General features: G+C 45.3%; 1 protein-coding gene across 1 annotated transcript in view; it reads right to left on the bottom strand.

Moving 5' to 3' along the window:
- The window catches only part of LOC119164618 (adipokinetic hormone/corazonin-related peptide receptor variant I), an 86,970-nt gene that overhangs the window by 3,425 nt on the left and 61,870 nt on the right, over positions 1–21,675 (bottom strand). Inside the window, exon 2 of the mRNA XM_075868495.1 lies at positions 5,990–6,194. Coding sequence (XP_075724610.1) covers positions 5,990–6,194 — 205 coding nt within the window. The remainder of the gene's footprint in view (positions 1–5,989; positions 6,195–21,675) is intronic.

Raw genomic sequence — 21,675 nt, 5'->3', positions numbered from 1 at the left:
GTACGTTCGCGTTCGCAATAACCTTCGGGAACGTGACCTATTGTGCCCTACTCAACTTGGGACTTGAGGGAGGAAAAGGTAGTCCTACTTGATCTATAATGCGAACTATTATAGAGGAATGTGAATAGCGGCTTTGTAGGGGCACAATCCAGGGGAAGAGCTGAGGCATCTCAATAGGTTTGGTGCATGCAATCTCACGCCAGACAATGAGCCCGCTCATTAGGGTTACACCGGGCCAGATTAACGACTTCATCGACGTGAGCCGGGAACCGACAAGTGTAATGTTCGCCCATCTTATTGGTCGTGTTTTTGTGGAAGAATTTATGAGAAATTCCCGTTGCTTGCCCTGATATTAGTCTGGCCTTAAAAAAAAAACTTGACCACCATACGTGAGGTGGAGTGAATAGTTGTGGGAACTCTGGCAACACTTATGGCCAAGCATCGCAATCTTTTCCACCTCCTGAGTGTTGTTCGTGCAAATGAATGCCGCACTCACTGGATTTCCAAGCCAGAAATTTCATTCCGGAATAGTTCGAGGATCACTTATCTGTTCTTCCAACACACAGCTGCTTTTTAGGCTTTTAGTATCTTTAAAAGAAAACGGGATGCAATACACACCTCTCGTGTATCAGAGTAGTGTTTATTACTTTATAGCAGAGAAACGATTCGAGAGTATGATTGGCGTACGTTACGTTTGCGATGAATCGTATTGCTTTCTTCTGTAGGAAAGGTTCTGCGCAGATTTGTTAGCGTAGTTGTTTTCTATTGCTTTTCACACATTGGAATGCGTTTTTATCTTTCATTCAACATATCTATTCTCAAGTTAGATAAGCCGAGCTGAAGTGTACTGCAGAAACAAGCGCTAAAAAGTACTCACGTCACCGGCTACAATACACGGACCATCGTAGATGTTTGACATTGGTGCGCCAATGTAAAAAGAGTATGGCGTTGTAATGAAATCTGCAAGTTCGACGCCATGTAATGGAATGAGCTAGTGTAAGACAAGAACAATTTATTATAGTGGTGTAAGGCGATCGCACTGTAGTTCCAATGGCGCAACCTTCATCAGAGCTAACAAGGCTACGTCACTCTTATGTTTCCCCTGATTCTACGAAAGCCATCATCGTCTCGATAGTTTTTGCCACCCACGCTTAATTTAGTTAAAGTCGGGAGAAGCTTCGTTTCCCGAACATTGACATCTAGCAGATGCACTGTTACTGAGAGCAGCCTGCCTGGATAGTTTTGTGCGTCTGTAGCAAACGAATGACCATCAGACGTATTGATAGAGCTCTGCAAACGCCAGAAAACCACCCGGTTCTTGTAACGCGTTGCACAGTATGGCCCCAACTACAACGAAATGACGTGGAAGCGAGAGAAAGATTAACAACGAATGGAAGCTAAAAGAAAGGAGAAGAAGTACGCAGCATTCTGAAGCCGGTGAGAGGCTAGGTAATCGGCACAGCTTAACTGACGAAATACTCTCTGGTCATCTATTGGACCCTTCTCGATATCTTCTCTTTTTCTTCCTATCAGCTTTACTTCCCTGTTACCCATTCCTAAAGGTGATGAGCCTTGCCCCCATGAGAGGAAGCAGACAATAGCGTCCTTCTATTTTCTTCTCCTTTCTCGAATCTTTCTCTTTCTTCTAAAAAAAAAAAGAGCGCAAGAAGAAGGTCAACATCCATGTTTTCCGACGAAATTCGGAAAGTCCGGATGTATTTAGACGAATTTAGCACCGGGCGAATACCATCGTTTTTCCCTCGACTAGAAAAAAGTAAAAGTGTCTTCTCGGAACTGAAATAAAGCTTCTTTGGGTGCTGATGTGAGATGATGTTATCTATTATTAACATTGTTATCTGTCTCCGCAACAAAAATAAAGAAGCAGTGATGTGGATATTGCATGTGCGAATAATAATAATAATAATAATAATAATAATAATAATAATAATAATAATAATAATAATAATAATAATAATAATAATAATAACGTTATTATTATCAATAATAATATTATTATTATTATGTTTATTATTATTATTATTATTATTATTATTATTATTATTATTATTATTATTATTATTATTATTATTATTATTATTATTATTATTATTATTATTATTATTATTATTCATTGATTTGATCAAGCTACCGCAGTGTCCGTCATCGTCTTTTCAATGCGTAAATTTCTTATTTGCGTCGTTCTCCGTCGCGTGTCATCTAAATTCATCAGGAAATGATAGAACGATACGTTGCCACATTTCCACCATCATACCACGCATTGCGGCACACTACAATCACCTCTGGACATCGCTTTTCTTTTATCGTTCGGGCTTGCACATGTCATTGCACAAAGAAGGGAACTATGCGGCCGCTTCTCAACGCGCGCCACCTGCTAACATATGTTCTTTCAAGGTTGACCCCGTTAGCACCTTTCCCAGGCGCGGTCGCCAGGGGCCAAGTGCTCCGTTGGAGTCGCAAATTCGACGCATTCGTCTCCAGCTTGCGATATAGCCCTTGCCTTGACGACAACCAGTCCAGTTGTAGCAGTAGATGCTAGCATCGCCATTATTTGGGTCAGGTGAAAGTCATAGCTGCATACGGCCCTTCTGTTTTCTCGTTCGTAACAGGATCTTGCCACCACCGCGACCGCCATTTCGATATCATGGTGATTGATTTCATAAGATGTCCCCTTGTAGATGGGTAAAATGATATTTCGTGACAGATGGCTGGTGGATACCAGTCTGCTGTTGACGTTTGACATTCGCCACACCATGCGCACGAAGAAGTGTTAATGGCATTAGGCCATAGACCCCTCGGTTGAAGGAAGCTTTCCGGTCAGTGGCTAAGGAGAGATTTGCAGTAGTGCGCTTTAAGATATATAAGATATAATAAGATATATATATATATATATATATATATATATATATATATATATATATATATATATGTGTGTGTGTGTGTGTGTGTGTGTGTGTGTGTGTGTGTGTGCGTGGCGGACGAGACATGGCGTCAGTCAGAACACCAGTCGACATTGGATATCACATCAGGCTATTGGCATGTCAAAATGAACCCAGAGGACATCTTAAAAACAGCTTTTGTCACGCCGAATGGCCATTATGAGTGGCTTGTTATGCCTTTCGGTTTGAGAAATGCTCCTGCTACATTCGAAAGAGCTGTGAAATCTGTTATCAGAAAACATAACTTAAAGAATGTCGTTAACTATTTCGATGATATTGTAGTCTTCTCCGACACATTTACTGAGAACCTACAGCACCTCCAAGCTCTATTGAATGCCCTAAAAATGGAGAGTATAAAACCTAAACAGAAAAAATGCCATTTTTCCCAAGATTCTATTGAATATCTGGGTCACAGAGTGTCGCACGGTACAGTGTCGCCTATACGAAGAAACTTAGAAGCTGTATTGCGATTTCCAAGACCGAAATCCCCGAAAGAGCTTCAGCGTGTTTCAGGCACCACCAACGTTTACCGCCAGTTTATACCGCACTTCAGTGACATAGTTTTCCCACTTTCGAAGCTGTTGAAGAAGGACACACCATGGGAATGGGGTTCCTCATGTGAACAAGCCTTCGAGAACGTGAAATACTGTCTGACCAAAGAACCCATTTTACGAATTTTTTCTTGCGAGAAACCATGAATTCTATATTGCGACGCATCTAACATAGGCGTAGGTTCAGTTCTGAAGCAAAGAGATCATGATGGTGAAGAACACCCCGTTGCCTATCACTCGCGTAAGCTACTCACGCATGAATTAAATTATCCCATTACTGAGCTCGAATGCCTCGCTATAATTGACGCTGTTGACAAGTGGCACTGCTACCTGCATGGACGATCATTCACTGTTGTCACCGATCATGCTGCTTTACAATGGCTCAGAAACATAAAAAACCCACATGGCCAGCTCTTTCGATGGTCTTTGAAGCTGTCGATGTATGACGTTCACACTCGACACCAAAAAGGCAGCGAAAACATCGAGGCGGACGCATTTTCGCGAAGCCCTATGGTTCAACTCCTTTCATTACCAGAACTTCAAACTTACCAGGATGACCGCCCTCGCTGCAAGTACACAACGGAAAACGGGGTCACTATCGTGACACGTAAAGGAATTCGCAAAGTGTACGTTCCTCTCAAGCTTCGACTGGGCCTTCTGCAGAAAGCACATTGTCAGTTCGGACACGTCGGAGTAAAGAAAACTCTGGGCTGGTTGTCATCATTATACTATTGGCCGGAAATCATCACAGACGTTTCATCCTACGTCCGCCACTGTGACATATGTCAGCGTTGCAAGAAGCCGAAAACCAAGAGATTCTTATCTCTCGAGTCACTACCACCTGCAGAACAGCCCTTTGATATTTTACAATGGACACTATAGGTGGCTTTTCAGGATATGGCTCGACAAAGAAGTTTATTCACTAGGCAATCGACCACGCTACGCGGTATGTCTGGGCGTTTCCCCACAAGAACGAAACTTGTGACGCATACATTTCGTGCATCACCGCCATCTTTGCAGCAGGAAAACCCAAGAAGTTCCTATCTGATCATGGACCAGCTTTGACAGCTGGAAAATTCAAACAGTTTCTAAAACGCGATGGGGTCCACCAATTGTTCACATCCCTCCAACACCCGCAATGTAAAGGCATGAACGAACGTACAAATCAGACTATTGTAACCCGGCTAAAGTGCAAAATGAATGAGCAGCCACAGAAGTCTTGGGTCAAACATCTTTCGGATGTTGTCGATGAATACAACAGAACCCCACATGAAGTAACACGATATCCACCATCGTGCCTAATGTATGAAATTCCTTCATACGACACAATTTGAGACGCACCAATGGAGAGTGTGCAAGAAGCAAGGAAAAGTGCAATCAAGAACACGCTTGCCTATCATGGGAAGAACAAGATAATTTACGACAAAAAATTCCTACCACAAGATCTCCAACCTGGTGAATTGGTCCTCTACAAAACACCCTGGCACCCGAACAAACGAAAGCTCAGTTCAGTCATGGAAGGACCTTACACAATTCTTCGCAGAGTCTCTCCTGTGAACTATGAGATCGACCGATGCGCAGCTCCGTTAAGCAGAACTACTGACATTGCGCACGTCAACAAACTGCGTCGCTACTATTGTCCCAATAAGTTGACGCTCTCTCAGCGGGAAAGGGAAACGTGTGACGCTACACAGGTGAATGTGGGGAAGGAAGATGAGGAAGACGAAGGGTCAGAATAAACTGGTGTTCTGACTGCCGCCATGTCTCGTCCGTTACACACACACACACACACACACACAATATATATATATATATATATATATATATATATATATATATATATATTGTTTGTGGCATTCTTGTCTGTTAATAGGGCACTTAGGATTTGTGCTGTTTTCACAATGTACGTTTACGTAACTGATCATTCCTCTTGTCTTGGTTATGTTATGTTATAGTTTTGTAACATCACCGAGTATACACGGACGTGTAATTGTCGATTAGGTTGTCTTGACTGTTGTTATTGGTAATAAATAATTCATGATGCATGACTTCAGCACTTCGTACAAGCGTATAAATTATTCTTTTTTTTAAGCTTCATAGTTTACGGTGTTCCTCAAATTGTACTCTCTATGTCAAATGAAACCCCAACAGCAGCGAGCCTTCGCTATAGTATAGTGCGCGCCTTCCACTTATTACCATTGAGAGGCACGCATATATGCGCCGAGCTGTCTAACAGGATGCGTGCTCCTGTCGGTGGTGATAACTGCATGGACGGTGTGCGCTATACCATCGCGAAGGCTTGGCGCTTTTTGGTTTCATCTGACGCATATAGTATGCACATTGGATGCGCTGCAGATTGCTTATGCTCCGATATCTCGGACTCATTAAGGTCTATGCTCGACTTTTCTAAGCCCCACATAGGGAGAATAGGCGGTGCCTTGTTTGTGCGCCAGCATCGTGTGAATAAAGAAAGCAACTTGCCTTGCCCCTCCTTGGATTGGCGCTGGATTTCCCAGAAGATGCGGGTGTAGCAAAGCACTATCACGGCTAGCGGCACGATGTAGAGCACCAGCAGGCAGAGCAGGTTGTACGCCTTCTCGTGTGCGGGCGAAGGGAAAGAGGCGAACGTGACGCACTGGTAGAAGCCTGGTTTCGCCGGATGCTCCATCACGTGGAAGATGAATGCCTGCAGAGCAACGCGGGTTACCATAAGCCAGACGTATACTCATCCAAGAAAATGTGAGAGATTGTGAGAGGTCCGGCCCGCCCGTTTGGCGTGGTGTCGTCTATCACGTCCTATAACGTCGCTATCACCGTTTTACCCACAAGCTCACCGTACAGTATTAGAGGCTTCTGATAGAAGCTGATATATTGTTGCTGGCCCCGTTAGACGTAGTGAGCAACAAGAGACGAAATGGGTTCATCGTTTGGCCAAAGTTAGGTGACTTGCCCACGGTTGCATGCCTTGGATGATCTTAAATAAACGCCAATTACAGATAAGAACCCGCAACAGTGGTAGTTATTCATAACAGATACGAGATGACATTTCATTGTAAATGGTGGCAAGGAGCTATATCGATTAGTCTGCAGAACACAGAATGGTGGTATAACTTTCCAGAGCAGAGTTTACACTGAACCTAAATCTAAAGGCTCAACAAAGAAGAGGAAGAGGAAGAAAAAATTAAGTTAAGGGAGGTTAGCTGATTTTCATACCGGTTAGCTACCTTGTCATGAAGATGCAGAATATAGATCTTGAAAGGAGTAAAGAAAAAGTTATCAATATCAATATATAGAGCACAGGAAAAGGTACAATATTTTTAAAAAGTAGTTTTTTTTTTGTTTACAATGATAAGGTCTTCCTTTACTATAATCAGTGCCTCACACATTTTGCAGCGTTTTGACTGATTCAAAGGACGAGACTTCTGACATCAAAAACAAGCAGCCAAACCTCCTTTTCACAAACCATGCACACCTGAGTTCCCGGCTTCCAGTGAATGTTTTTAAAATTGAAACTGCTAGTTTTGGTAGTTTTCATAGTTTTGTAGCTTTGAAAAAAGTATTTTAGCCACTTAAAGGCACATCGAGAAGTTTTACCGTACTCGAGTGTCATTGACCGAGTCTACCGAGTGACATCGACCGAGTAGACTAGCCTTATTTGTGAAATGCCAATATAGACGCTGTTCTGTGGATTTATTTCAGTTTAGTTGCACTTTTGTTCATGTCGTCGCGGCAAAGAATACCCACACGTTGACAAGTCAAAGAAAATGTTCAATTGAAAATTGACATGCTTCGGCTACTAACCGGAACGACACCGGGAAACTCGTGAAATCACATTATCGAATAAAATTGTTCGCATTCTGCACCATCAAAAGGACAAAATGTTACCTTTAGTGACAATGGCTACGTATTTATTCATATAGAGCTTGTACAAAACGTGTTTTCGAGTAAGTGTGTCGGTACAAATTGCGGAGGAACCATCGCAATCGTCAAGAACACAGGCGATTGTCTTTCTTGGAACACAAGCCCTCAGGACTGTCACCGCTCAAACTGTCATACGAAACCCGTGTGTTTATACCTGGTCAGGGCATATTCTAAGTACGAAGCAGCTTATTTTCGGAGCTTGTTCTTTGTCCATATTCATAACTCTGCTATTATTTGGAGCGCCCACTAGAAGGCTCTACGGTAGTGCGCTCGTGCTACTCCAGCGCGTGCTCTGAAAACGCTGCACCGCTAGCGGCACTGCGCTCCTCTTTATAGGAAAATAGCTTACTTCACTCTCTTAATATTAATATTTGGTGTTTGATGTCCCAATACTACAATATGATTGAGACGCCGTAGCGGAGAGCTCCGGAAACTTCGACCATCTGCGTCCTTTCAACGTAAACACAAATCTAACCAGTATTTTCTCCTCCATCGAAAGTGCAGCCGCCATAGCTACGTCTCTCTCTCTTACACACACAGCGTATTTGTATGAGGGAAAACAAGAGCATAAATGCAGCGGAGGCGGAGGCATCATCATCATCAGCCTGACTGCGCCCACTGCATGGCAAAGGCCTCTCCCATGATGCGCCAATACCAGATCTTGTGCTTTCTGCTGCCACGTTACACCTGCTAAATTTTAAATCTCATTGGCTTGCCTGTTTTTCTGTCTCCCTTTCGCGCGTTTTCCTTCACTGGGAACCCACTCAGTTACCCTACCCACAATGACCAGCGGTCATCCTGCCTACGTGCTACGTCTCCGGCCCATATACTTAAGCCCTGCTTGTCCCCAGACTCCCTCTGCTCTCTTCTTATCTCTCAATGTTACACCTAGCACTTTCCTTTCCATTACTCGCTGCGTCATCTTCAATTTAAGCTGAACCCTCTTTGTAAGCCTTCAGGTTTCTGCTCCGTAGGTAAATACCGGCAGCACCTCCTAGAAAAAGTATGCCTGGAACGTCGCTCTATTTTCAGTTGGGAGCTTCCTTCAAGCACGCAATCTTGGAGGGAACGCCTCCTGGCGCGTGTTGCGACCGTCCGCCGTGTGCAAACGCTCGCCTCCGTACCGCTCAGTCAACTGACATTGCCGCACCACTTTGTCACGTGACATCACAGCTGCTCGGAGGCAACTGTGAGAACAATGCTGTGTTCGCAGGGGACGGCTGCCAGAGGCGCCCGGTTTCGTACCAGAGGGGGAGGGTGAAACTAGAACGTAAGACAGCACGTTCGCGGCTCACGTTCCTGGCCTAATTTTTTAGGAGACATTGGTACCGGCAAAATGCAGCTGTTATGTACCTTCCTCTTGAGGATTAGTGGCAGGTTACCATTCATGATGGTGGAGGCGAGGGCTCACAAAGCGGATGGGCACGCATTCAATAACGTCTAGGGTTATGAATAAAAACAGCCCTTCTTTACAGAGCTTAAAGTCGATTCGTGGCTGCTTCGTATATAACGCACGGTTTCTTCTACGGGAAGATGTGAGCAATTTTCGTCTTCAAGTTTTTCTCTTTACCTACTTTGCCCTGAGGTCATGTTCATATTGATGGCATACTTTTGTGACATATAAGCAGTGAACTTTTGAGTGAACTCTGGCATCAAACATTTTCCGGTTAAAAGGTTAAAGAACGACAGACTGCACATCAAGCTCGTTCAACGTTTTCAGAACCAATTCGTTCGGCACGCTCACACGATGCTTCGCTTGCTGCCATTCCTACGACAGGGGAGAGTGTCAGGTCATTATTTAGCATTTCATCTTTGTTGCGTAAGGCAGGGAGCGTAGCTTAATCCCGTGGTAGACTGATGGAGAGGCCGAGCGGCAGGAGAGCGCGCTGTGAGGTTACAAGAGACTGGAAAAGGGCCGAGATTTGGTGAGACTTACTGGAAACTAATCTCCCGCGTTTACTGCAGGTGGTCTTATGAAGGGGGAAGAAGGGGGATCGGTCAGTGAGCAAGGGTCACCTTACCGGCATGGTTTTGCCGGGTTAGTGGGAGCAAACAGGCATTGAGGAGGCCTAGCTTCGCCCAGAGACATGTATGGAAACCTTTACCGCGCTAGTGTTCTTTCACGCCACCAGGTGCGTGGAAGAACACAACTACTTTGATTCACACAACTACGTTGATTATTGGGAACCTTTCACGCACACAACTACTTTGATTCTTGGGAACCTTTCAGAGAAATACTGTGAGTGCACCATTATAATGTATGCGGGGGAGCATTGATGAATCGTTGAATGTAAAACTGTATTCAGGTCCTGAGGGGGGAGCATGAAACAATTTTTCTAGGTTTCTACAGTTACTGACAAAATTGCTCCTTTTTTGAATAGCACAATAATGAACTGCAGCTTTATTTCAATCGCTTCATTTGTTTTTTTTTATTTTTTCATTTCTATACCCAATAACAATAGTTGTGGACAATCGACACACCGGCTCCAGTTAGCTACTACAATCCCGGCCAAATTTTATCGACACGAAGAATACAAAGATCATGTCAAACTTTACACGGATGGCTCGACAACTGTTGGAGGATCTGCAGGAGCTGTGATCTTCCCAGCAAGAGCCGAAACCATCCAGTTCAGAACGTCACACAAGACGACATCGACAGCCGTGGAGCTCGCGGCACTCCGCAGCGCACTCCGCAGGATTGACCAAGAGACACCACAAAAATGGAGCATTTTTACTGATTCGAAACCAGCTCTCCAATGTCTACAAAATGCTCTACGTCGTGGACCTCAAGACCAATTGGCGCTCGAAATACGACAACTGTACCGTCACCTAAAAGACGAAGGACATGACATATCTTTTCAGTGGTTACCAGGCCATTGCGGCATCATCGGTAACGAACATGCCGACAATGCAGCTAAGAATGCACACGAAAATGGAGTGATGGAACCTATTCCACTATCAAGAAGCGACGCAGCAGCAAAGATTTATACGCTTGCGCAGGATGTCGCAAGGTCTATGCGGAATACGCCCGGTTTTCTCCACACCCGTCTTCACCGCCTGGACCCATACCTACGACTTACTATTCCATCTGGCCTACCCCGATCCGAGACGACCCTTCTCTGCCGTATGTGGCTTGGGGTGTCTTTCACGAACGCTTTTACCTGCCGCATCGGAATGAGAGACAGCGCTACATGCGACCATTGCGACAATGACGAAACAATTGAACATATTTTATGTCAGTGCCCCCAGTACAGCTCTCAGCGACAGTCCCTCTCAGCAGTGTTTGCTCGCCTCGACGACCAGCCATTTTCTGAACAGTCAATCTTGGAATGTCGGAAAGATCGAGCTTCACGCCAGAAAGCAACGAAGGCGCTGATGAAGTTTCTGCGAGCGACCCGCCTCGTTGAACGATTGTGACACTACTGTGTGCGAGTGTGTGTGTGTGTGTTTGTGCTTCTCTTCCTCCCTTTCCCCCTTTTTTTTTTGTCTCCCCTTACCCCTTCCCCAGTGCAGGGTAGCAAACCGGATATGTTTTCTGGTTAACCTCCCTGCCTTTCCGCATTAAATTTTCTCTCTCTCTCTCTAAACTCACTTTTTATTTTAACACAATGGCGTTAAAGGGCTCGCCTCGCGTAAGTTACGCTTTCGGCATAGTTGATTGTGAGTAAAAAGTCAGCGTTGCCTCTGAAAAAAGAAAATATTTACAATAAATATATGATTCCATTTCATGCACGCTTTCCACCAAAGAGACAGGTCATTGTATGAAACTCTTGCGGAAAAAAAACGTTATGTGAAGGCTAAGTAGTTGGAGGAGTCTCTCCAACTCGTGTTATATTGCGCGGTAGAAGCGTAGCATTGCGCCAGGCGTCATAACCTATGAATTGAGTTAATGAAAATGGGTGTTTTAGAGGCGGCCCGCTCATTACAAGGCGCTGAACATATTTAATTCTCTTCAACAGCAAAAACATCAACATGACGACAAGTTGCCTTTATGTTCGCATGTCGCCCCGCTGCGGTGGTCTAGTGGCTAAGGTACTCGGCTGCTGACCCGCAGGGCGTGGGTTCAAATCCCGGCTGCGGCGGCTGCATTTCCGATGGAGGCGGAAATCTTGTAGACCTGTGTGCTCAGATTTGGGTGCACGTTAAAGAACCCCAGGGTGTCTAAATTTCCGGAGCCCTCCACTACGGCGTCTCTCATAATCATATAGTGGCTTCGGGACGTTAAGCCCCACATATCAATCATTATGTTCGCATGTTGCCTTACGGACGCGTACAGGCCCCTTCGCTGATTCGCAAAAAAGCATTATGGTGTATTGTGTACCATTATCGATTACCATTATTATGTAATGCTACTCGCACTAAGAATTCTAGGATAGTTTCAAGTGACCAATGTGAAGCGCAGGGACGTTCATTCGCTTGCAGCACAGTTGAGGCATTCACCGAGAGCTGAAAATAGGCTGGCAATTATGAAAGCAATTAGCACGAGGCCAATAACACTTTCGCGGTCTACTTTGAAGGTGAAGCTAAAGCTTGCTTCAAGCATTCTTTTTTATTTTTACTTGATGCGCGAATTCTCCATGTAAACACAGATATAGGTAAACAAAAAAGCGATGGCCACTTCCAGTTCCTGAGGTTCGCTTAGAAGCGACATTTGTAAGCTCTTATTAGAAAAACATATAAACCTAACAGCCAGAAATACAGCAAAAGCTGGACCACTAAGACAAAAACTTATTGCTATATAAAAAAATATCGTCTCCCTCTGTGCTAGGTCTTAATGGGCATGTAGACTGAAAGGGCAAGAATATCTTTCTATAAAAAAGCGAAAGTGAATAGTGAAGAAAGAAAAAGAGAAAAGTAAGGAAAGTCAGGGAGGTTAATCAAACGCACGTCCAGTTCACTACTCTTCAGTGGGGAACAGGCCTGAAAGGAGGAAATGAGAGATGGAATAAAAGGGAGAGATCGCAAGAATCTCGTGCACTTTATGCGAAAGACATCAACGAGGCATGCAGGTGATGGCAATTCTTATTAAAAAGCACAACACTGCCTACAAGGGGAGAGAAAAAAATGCAGTAAGAGCAAGCAGGGCAGCCCAGTTTTCTCAGCACTTTATACTAGATTGCAACTTCTTCTGGGGAATTCAGCGCCGCTCTTCCATAACTGAATTACACTGATTGGAAGCGCATTTTCTGGGTAGAGTAACATGGAAATTCGGGAACAAAGCTACTAACGACCACCATGCTGGTGTATTTGTGAAGCCCGAAAAGTGTTTTTGTTGCTCAATTGACTGTTACGCGGGAATGTCGGAGTCTTCGAATGGCGCAAACCGAATCAGGAGCCGTTAGAATCAAACAAGGCAAACGGTTCTAATTCGTTCCTCGGGGCGTGCTTTGTGGTTTCTGGCCCTCCATTCAGATCGATCAAGGAAACATATCAGCCGCCACAGTTTTCTGCCGTCTCGTGCCGAGCGTACTTCGGAGGACGTGGTGAGCGGCCTATCTTCCTTGGCTGTTGCTATCGCGCAATTTCGCCAATTCAATAATGGACAAACCTTTCGCTGTTTTAGTAGATGACTGCTTGGCATGGCGATATGCTGCGATTCCTGCTCCTTGAAACATCACTAATGCACTATTTTCCGAAACATCACATTTATTGTAACACCACCGTGACAGCAGCGCGCACTGACAGCAAGAAAAAAAGTTTTGTGATTCGACAATCTGAAGCTTTCCTGCTTTTCGGTTGTTTAAGAATGTTTTGGTATTGAAGGCCAAGTCTCTCTCTCTCTCTCTCTCTCTCTATATATATATATATATATATATATATATATAGTCACGCAGTTTATTTACGTACAGACCTACTGGAAGGCCGAGGAACGCCAACAGGCCGAAAATACAAAACAAACGCAAGCTCGGGTCGCGCGCGTGCACCAACGCTGTGGCTTGCGGTTTCATGCTGCTTCGTCGTCGTTCGCATAGTTCTCTACAATATATATATATAAATATATATATATATATATATATATCAAGAAGAAGAGGATAGGAAAAAACGAAAACTTTTTACTTTTCCTACGTTTCAGCCGGAGACCGGCCTTCATCAGGAAAAAAAACCCGAATATATATATATATATTATATATATATATATATATATATATATATATATATATATATATATATATATGTATGTATGTATGTATTGCTACGGGGTACCACAAATGAACATTGTAGAAAAGAGGACGATATTTAGGGCGAGCTCGTGCAGACCGGGTTCCATACTGTATGCCTGCCTGTTTTACCAAAAGTAAAGGTATTTTTCAGACGCCTTCTGCCCGTAACATTTTGGTGGAGAGTGCGTGTCTTCCCACAGTCAACACCACGACGATTATACGCAGCGGACGTTCCTTGGCTGCCTGTGCGATGCCTGATCACGACGAACACGAGGATTCTTCGGAGACTACCCCAACCGTGCATCGTCCAACCACGCAGCAACCAACAGCACCGCATCCAGCTGCTACTGACCGCACCGTCCTCCTGACTCAACCGCGTGACCCAGGCACCTTTTCGGGCAGTGAGACTACTGACTCGGAGGAATGGCTTCAGCTGTACGAAAGGGTGAGCGCTCTTTACAACTGGGATACGTCGCTCAAGTTGGCCCATATTATTTTCTACCTTGATGGTACAGCTAAAGTTTGGTTTTACAACCACAAGGAAGATATCACGAGTTCGGACATCTGTAAGCAGAAACTCATCGATCTCTTCAGCAAGCCCATCGGGCGTCGTCGTGCTGCGCAGAAAGAGCTAGCGTGCCGACTCCAGTCCTGCACCGAGTAGTACGTCACGTAAATACAACATGCGCTCGCCCTCTGCCAGAAGGTTGATGACAAGACGCCAGAATCTGAAAAGGTCGCGCACATCCTCAAAGGAATCGCCGATGACGCCTTCGATCTTCTCGTATTTCGAAACTCATCGACCGTAGACGACGTTATTAATGAATGCCGACGCTTCGAAGACTCGAAAAGTCGCCATATCGCTCCACATTTTTCGCGTCTTCCCAACACGGCTGCAACATCTACCTGCGAGGACGCCCGTTTGCCACCAGCCCCTGCTGCTTCCGACAATATCGTGCGAATCATGCGCCACGAAATCAAGGCAGCATCTCCCCTGTCTGACCAGGTCCAGGCCCCTGACGACTCTTGCGCCACGATTTCTTTGATCAAGAGTGTCGTACGCCAAGAACTGGCCAATGCCGGACTTCAGACGCTATGCCCCGTCAACCGACCTCACTACCGACTGCCCAGTACACCTAATATGTCCCGCGGACCCAACAACCACCCACGTTACCGGAACTCGGCAGAATGGCGAACTTCCGATGAGAGGCCGATCTGCTTCAACTGTGGACGAGTCGGCCATATTTCACGTCATTGCCGCACTTTCTGGGGTTGGCAGCCATAGTCGCATTATGCCAACACCCGACGCCCACCTGCTGGCTCTCGGATGCCGATCTACACAGCAGATGATGCTTTGCCATCCAGGCCCGCCCAACCAAGCCGCTGCCTGTCGCCCTCTGAACGCATGTCCCGCTCAACTAACTGGCGTCGCTCCCCCTCACACTCCTACCACCAGTCCTCGGAAAACTGACGGGCGCAGCTCCTAGAGGTGAGCCTGCTTAGACGACCCCACCCCCAATTCCTCTACACACGGTACCCGGACACAACAACTTGATTAAAGTAAATGTTGATGGTACTTCTGTGGCAGCACTCATTGACACCAGTGCTCACATATCAGTCATGAACTCCAGCCTTCGTGCTCGACTCAAGAAAGTGCTCACTCCTGCTCCGATCACTCTTGTCCGAGTAGCTGATGGTGCAACACCAGTGGTCACCGGGATATGGGCCGCCCGTGTCACTGTTGCTGGACGTCATACCACTGTTCTGTTTTACGTACTGGACCACTGCCCACATGACATCATTTTGGGACTCGATTTTCTGTCGGAGCATTCCGTCCTAATTGACTGTTCTGCTGGTGTTGTTCAGCTCGTCCTACCGCACGCCGCGGACCCTCCTGATCCTGTGCCGCCAAAGCTATGCTCTGCCGACTTTGTTCGCCTATCTTGTCGAGCTGTGACGTATATCGACGTCTCTTCTAATCCACTTGGGGCTGACGGCGATTATGTCATTTCACCTAATCCTACAGTACTCTGTTCGCTCAATGTTGCATTCCACCACACCATCATCACAATGAAGAACAACGTGGCATGTCTCCCTATTATGAACTTTGCACTTTCCTCTGAAGTGCTGCCACGAGGAATATCTCTTGCAACCCTTGCCCTGGCCAGTGATACCACATATCGGCCTTAACAGAGGATACACCGTCATCTGCAAGTATTCCGTCGCGCAGTACACTAGACTGCATAACTGGAATGATTGCCTCTGATCTCCCGGCCGAGCATGTGTCTGCGCTTCGTGGCCTTCTTGCGTCGTATCAAGACGTCTTTGATCTCTGCGATCAACCCCTAGGTCAAACGACCGTCGTAAAGCATCGGATCAACACCGGTGATGCAAATCCGGTACACCAGCGACCCTATCGGGTTTCCTCCACCGAGCGCCACGTGATCCAGCAAGAAGTCGACAAGATGCTTGCCCGAGACATCAATGAACCTTCTTCAAGTCCTTGGGCTTCGCCCGTTGTGCTTGTGAGAAAGAAGCATAACAGCTGGCACTTCTGTGTCGACTACAGAAATCTTAACAAGGTTACAAAAAAAGACGTGTATCCTCTTCCGCGGATAGATGACGCTCTTGACTGCCTTAGCGGAGCAGATTATTTCTCTTCCATCGACCTTCGTTCCGGGTACTGGCAGATATCAGTTGATGATCTGGACCGTGATAAGACGGCATTTATAACTCCCGACGGGCTCTATCAGTTCAAAGTAATGCCGTTCAGGTCATGCGATGCCCCGGCTACATTCGAACGAATGATGGACGCTCTTCTTCACGGTTTCAAGTGGTCAATCTGCTTATGCTACCTTGATGACGTCATTGTTTTTTCGCCAACTTTCGAAACTCAGCTCGAGCGTCACTCAACAATTCTTTCGGTTTTCCGCAAAGCAGCGCTCCAACTACACTCGTCGAAATGTCACTTCGGCCGCCGGCAGCTCACTGTCCTTGGACACCTTGTCAATTCTTCTGGTGTTCGTCCCACTCCTTAGTAAATCCGCGCCGCCAAAGATTTCCCTGTGCCGACCTCTGCGAACGACGTTAGAAGCTTTGTGGGCCTTTGTTGTTACTTTCGTAGATTTCTGCGGAATTTCGCTGACGTCGCACGCCCGCCCACGGAACTACTAAAGAAAAATGTGACTTTTGTGTGGGGACCTGAACAAACCAGAGCATTCGTTGAACTGACGAGTAGAAGCACGACGCCACCGATATTCAGCCATTTCGATATATGCGCTCCAACAGAAGTGCGTACCGACGCCAGCGGCCACGGAATCGGAGCCGTTTTGGCACAACGACAGCATGGCTGCGAGCGCGTTATTGCATACGCTAGCCGTCTTTAATCGCCAGCAGAGCGAAATTACTCCATCACAGAACGCGAATGCCTCGCACTCGTCTGGGCAGTGGCTAAATTTCGGCCGTATTTGTATCGGCGCCGTTCACGGTTGTCACTGATCACCACGCCTTATGCTGGTTGTCGTCCTTAAAAGATCCTAGTGGACGTCTCGGCTGGTGGGCTCTACGGCTACAGGAATATTCCTACACGATTGTCTACAAATCAGGTCGCCACCATGAGGATGCTGATTGCTTGTCGCGTCATCCAGTAGACCCAGCAGACCATTCTGAGAGCAATGAGTCTACTTGCGTTTTGGCACTTTCCGCGTTTAGCCACATCGGAGATCAGCTACGCCGTGATCCTCACCTCAGATATATAATCCTTCGGCTTAGTGGTCCCAAAACTCCTCCGTCTCTCCGTATGTTCCTGCACCAAGATGGCGTCTTATATCGCTACAGCATGCATCCTGACGGATCTGAGCTCCTGTTGGTCATACCACAACATATGCGTCAGACTGTCCTTGCACAGTTGCATGATATTCCGACAGCTGGTCACCTGGGAGTTTCAAGAACTTATGACCGCGTTCGACGTCGCTTCTTTTGGCCCGGTATTTACCGATCCGTGTGCCGTTACGTCGCCTCATGCAAATCCTGTCAACACCGCAAAATCCAGCAACCCTTCCAGCGGGACGCCTTCAGCCCATTCAGATTCCATCCGAACCATTTTATAGGGTAGGTGTTGACTTACTTGGACCCTTTATCCCTTTATCGGCCAGCGAAAACAAGTGGATAGCAGTCGCCACGGATTACACCACACGGTATGCCATCACGCAGGCCCTTCCTACCAGTTGTGCGACCGACGTCGCTGGCTTTCTTCTAGAAGACGTCATATTATACCATGGCGCTCCTCAGCAACTGCTTACCGATCGGGGTCGCTACTTTTTATCACAAGTTATCCAAGACATATTACACTCTTGCGCTACAAAGCACAAGTTCACAACAGCGTATCATCCTCAAACCAACGGGCTAGCGAAGCGGCTAAATAGAACCATCACGGGCATGCTCGCCATGTGCGTTTCTTCCGACCATCGTGACTGGGACTCCACCCTTCCATTTGTAACATTTGCCTATAATACGTCTCGGTATGACACTGCAGGTTTCTCGCCATTTTTCCTCCTGTACGGACGAGAACCTACGTTGCCTTTCGACACGCTCCTTCCTGCAGTTAGCCACACGTCAGAATATGCGCGCGATGTGATCTCTAGAGCTCTAGAGGCACGTGAGATTGCTCGCCGGCGTCTGAGCGATTCGCAGGAACGACAACGACAGGTCTACAACGCGTGCCATCGTGATGTCCACTTCAGTCAAGGTGACACAGTCCTTTTCTGGACGCCGTCGCGGCGAGTTGGCCTGTGTGAAAAGCTGACTTCACCGTACTCGGGTCCGTATCGTGTGGTGCGCTAAGTCACCGACGTGACATAAGAAATTAAACCTCTTAACGCCACCAGCGCGCGATCGTGTTCTGACGCTGTTCACGTCACTCGGCTGAAGCGATATTACTCGGACCAACCAAGCACCGAGACGGTGCCTTCGCCGCCGGAGGTGATGCTACGGGATGCCACAAATGAACATTGTAGAAAAGAGGACGATGTTTAGGGCAAGCTCGTGCAGACCAGGCTCCATACTGCATGCCTGCCTGTTTTACCAAAAGTAAAGGTATTTTTCAGACGCCTTGTCCCCATAACAATATATATATATATATATATATATATATATATATATACGGGATTTCATTATCATACCACCATACTTTTGGGAAATTAAACCGATGCATCCCTAATGGTTATACCTTTAGGCCATCAGGCTTATGTTGCTGCAAGTCTCACAAGAAAACTCATTCATAATACAATCTTCATATTATCAATATACACAGCCCTTTAGTCAACATACATGCTGCAGATGACAGGGGTTCATTTTATATTCTTAGTTTTTTTCTTTCTTCCAGCATTTCGATTCTCGAAGCAGCACATTTCACGCAGCATGTCCAAATAATGTAGTCTTTAGCGGTATTTACAATCCAACTTGATTAGCATATTTCAAGTTTAAGGAGAGCGTCAAGTTTGGTTTGTTGGTTCAGTATAGAAAAGAGAACAGTGCACACATTTAAGAGGAAGAAGCGGGACAAATACCGAAGTAGGACGCAGCGTAGCGTTTGTTTTGTGTGTGCGTGCCTCTCTTCGTTCCCCGCTGGTAGCTACGCTGTTCCTTCAGTGTATTCTGAGAGTTTCTGGAAAACGTACCTATTTTTTCTATTAAGTTCCGGCTAATTTCTACCATTTCGAATTCATTTTTCTTCAGAAGCAAACAAACGTAGCTGTTATTTTTTTCTTTTTACTCCCGTAGAGTCCCCGCATGTTTGCAATAGTCGATTTCTACACTGACGCTTTTCACTGGCCGCGCACAGGATTTCGCAGTCGGTGCTTGTTTTAGGGATGAAGCTCTCTACGGCGTGGGTCGGCCGTCACCTGTATGTATGTATGTATGTATGTATGTATGTATGTATGTATGTATGTATGTATGTATGTATGTATGTATGTATGTATGTATGTATGTATGTATGTATGTATGTATGTATGTATGTATGTATGTATGTATGTATGTATGTATGTATGTATGTATGTATGTATGTATGTATGTATGTATGTATGTATGTATGTATGTATGTATGTATGTATGTATGTATGTATGTATGTATGTATGTATGTATGTATGTATGTATGTATGTATGTATGTATGTATGTATGTATGTATGTATGTATGTATGTATGTATGTATGTATGTATGTATGTGGTAACCACCTCACAGCATATCCACGAAGAGAATGATGATGAGTGGGGCGAAGCTTCGGAGTGTTTTATCACAAACCGTAAATCATCTGCTGGCAGAGTCTGTCTGTCGTCTGTTTGAAGCACGGACGGATGAACGGATGATCACACGGATGGATGCATGGACGGACAGGCGCATGGACGGACGAACGCACGGAAGTATGCGTGGATGAACGCCACGGATGCACGGTCGGGTGGACAGACGGACGCACGGACGGACGGATGCACGAATTGACGGATGTACACACAGACGGACGGACGCACGGAAGTGCGGACGGACTGATGGACACTTCACCCTACTCATCATCATTCAATCCGGTATGGTGTGATTTTTTTTTCACTCCCTCAATTTTTTTCAACAGTCGTGCGCTCTAGTATACGCTATCATAAATGACACTCAACTCGCCCGAGCATCTGATTTGTTCGCCTGGTTAGCCAAGTCTCTAAATATACTTTAGTGCTCCCATGTGCTTCTGACTTCAGTATGGTCATGCGAACACAACTTCACAAGCTAAACGGTAAAAAACTCAGCAAGCACTATTGACAGACGCACACTGCTACTCTTGTTCCATATCAGCATAGAAAGAAATAACTTTAGTTCTGTTTTTGGTGCATCCGTTTTAGTGCACAAGTGCGTGTCGAATGCGTCAAAATTTATATCGAAGTACGCTTTCACATTCTAGATCAAATCATTTTCGATGAACGACCCAACGAATATTGTGCGAGGGGGGAGCATGTTGAGATCTTTCGAGCAGACAATGTTTGTAAAAAGTGCGCACCCACTCTTTAAAAACATTTTGATTTAAAAAGAACAAATATGTGTACACTGCTGACAGACTGAAATCCCGCATGGAAAGTTTTAGTTCAGCGGTTAATACGCAACACTGCACTAGATAACTGCGTTATGTTGGTTAGAATCTGAGGAATAATTCAGGAATGTTTTCTTTCTTTAGTGCGTTTTTTTTTTGCTAAGCCGGCTTCATAATATTAATACAAATGGTGCATCATGAGTGTATAAAGTATTATCTTGCGAAAACTTTTAGCGCAGGACACTCCAGTGAATACCAGCATTGGCCGCTATGAAGTATATATACAAAGTATAATTAGGAATAAAAAACGTGCTCATAATTTCTTTGTTTCATCCCCGAAGAAGAAGCGGTGGCTGTTACGCTCTGAAAACAACTGCTCTATCTGCTGAAATTCAAATACAAGTAATATTATGAGTTAAAGCAGTCAAAAATAAAATTCAATATATCCCGCTTTCTGTCTGAAGCTCTCATAAACAAACAATAGAGAACACTTTATATCATACTAAACTGAATGATTAGTCTTTTTTAAGAAGCGATCCTTTACTTGCGTTGTGTAGATGCGGGTAAGGCTGAGCAAAAAGCGAAACAATTCAAACCATGCCCGCATGCGTACAAAAGACAGCAGATTCATAGAAGTATATGTGCCAATACCATCACGAAATCTAATCAAAGCATCACACACACCAAAAAAAAATAAAGGATAATAGGACAACTTAATCCATGTTTGCACAATATTTATGATTACGAAGGTACAAAGTAGGAGTAAATAAAAATAGGGGCCGATAATCAATCTTTAAAGTAGATGATTTCATCCACTGGCGAATCGAAAGCGCCAGTAAAATAAAAAATACTGAACAATACCATTCGAAATGAAGCACCTAAGAGCTGCGCTGCAAAATAAATGACTATGATTGATGACTGAAAGTCGACGTGCTAGAAAAACTACCTTTGTTCTGTGATAACTGATCAACAACTAGTCTTTTAGTAAGCCAAACACATATTCGAACGCTTTG

This window comes from Rhipicephalus microplus, chromosome 1 (assembly GCF_043290135.1).
Source record: "Rhipicephalus microplus isolate Deutch F79 chromosome 1, USDA_Rmic, whole genome shotgun sequence".
Lineage (NCBI taxonomy): Eukaryota > Metazoa > Arthropoda > Arachnida > Ixodida > Ixodidae > Rhipicephalus > Rhipicephalus microplus.
This window is presented reverse-complemented; position numbering and strand designations above follow the sequence as displayed.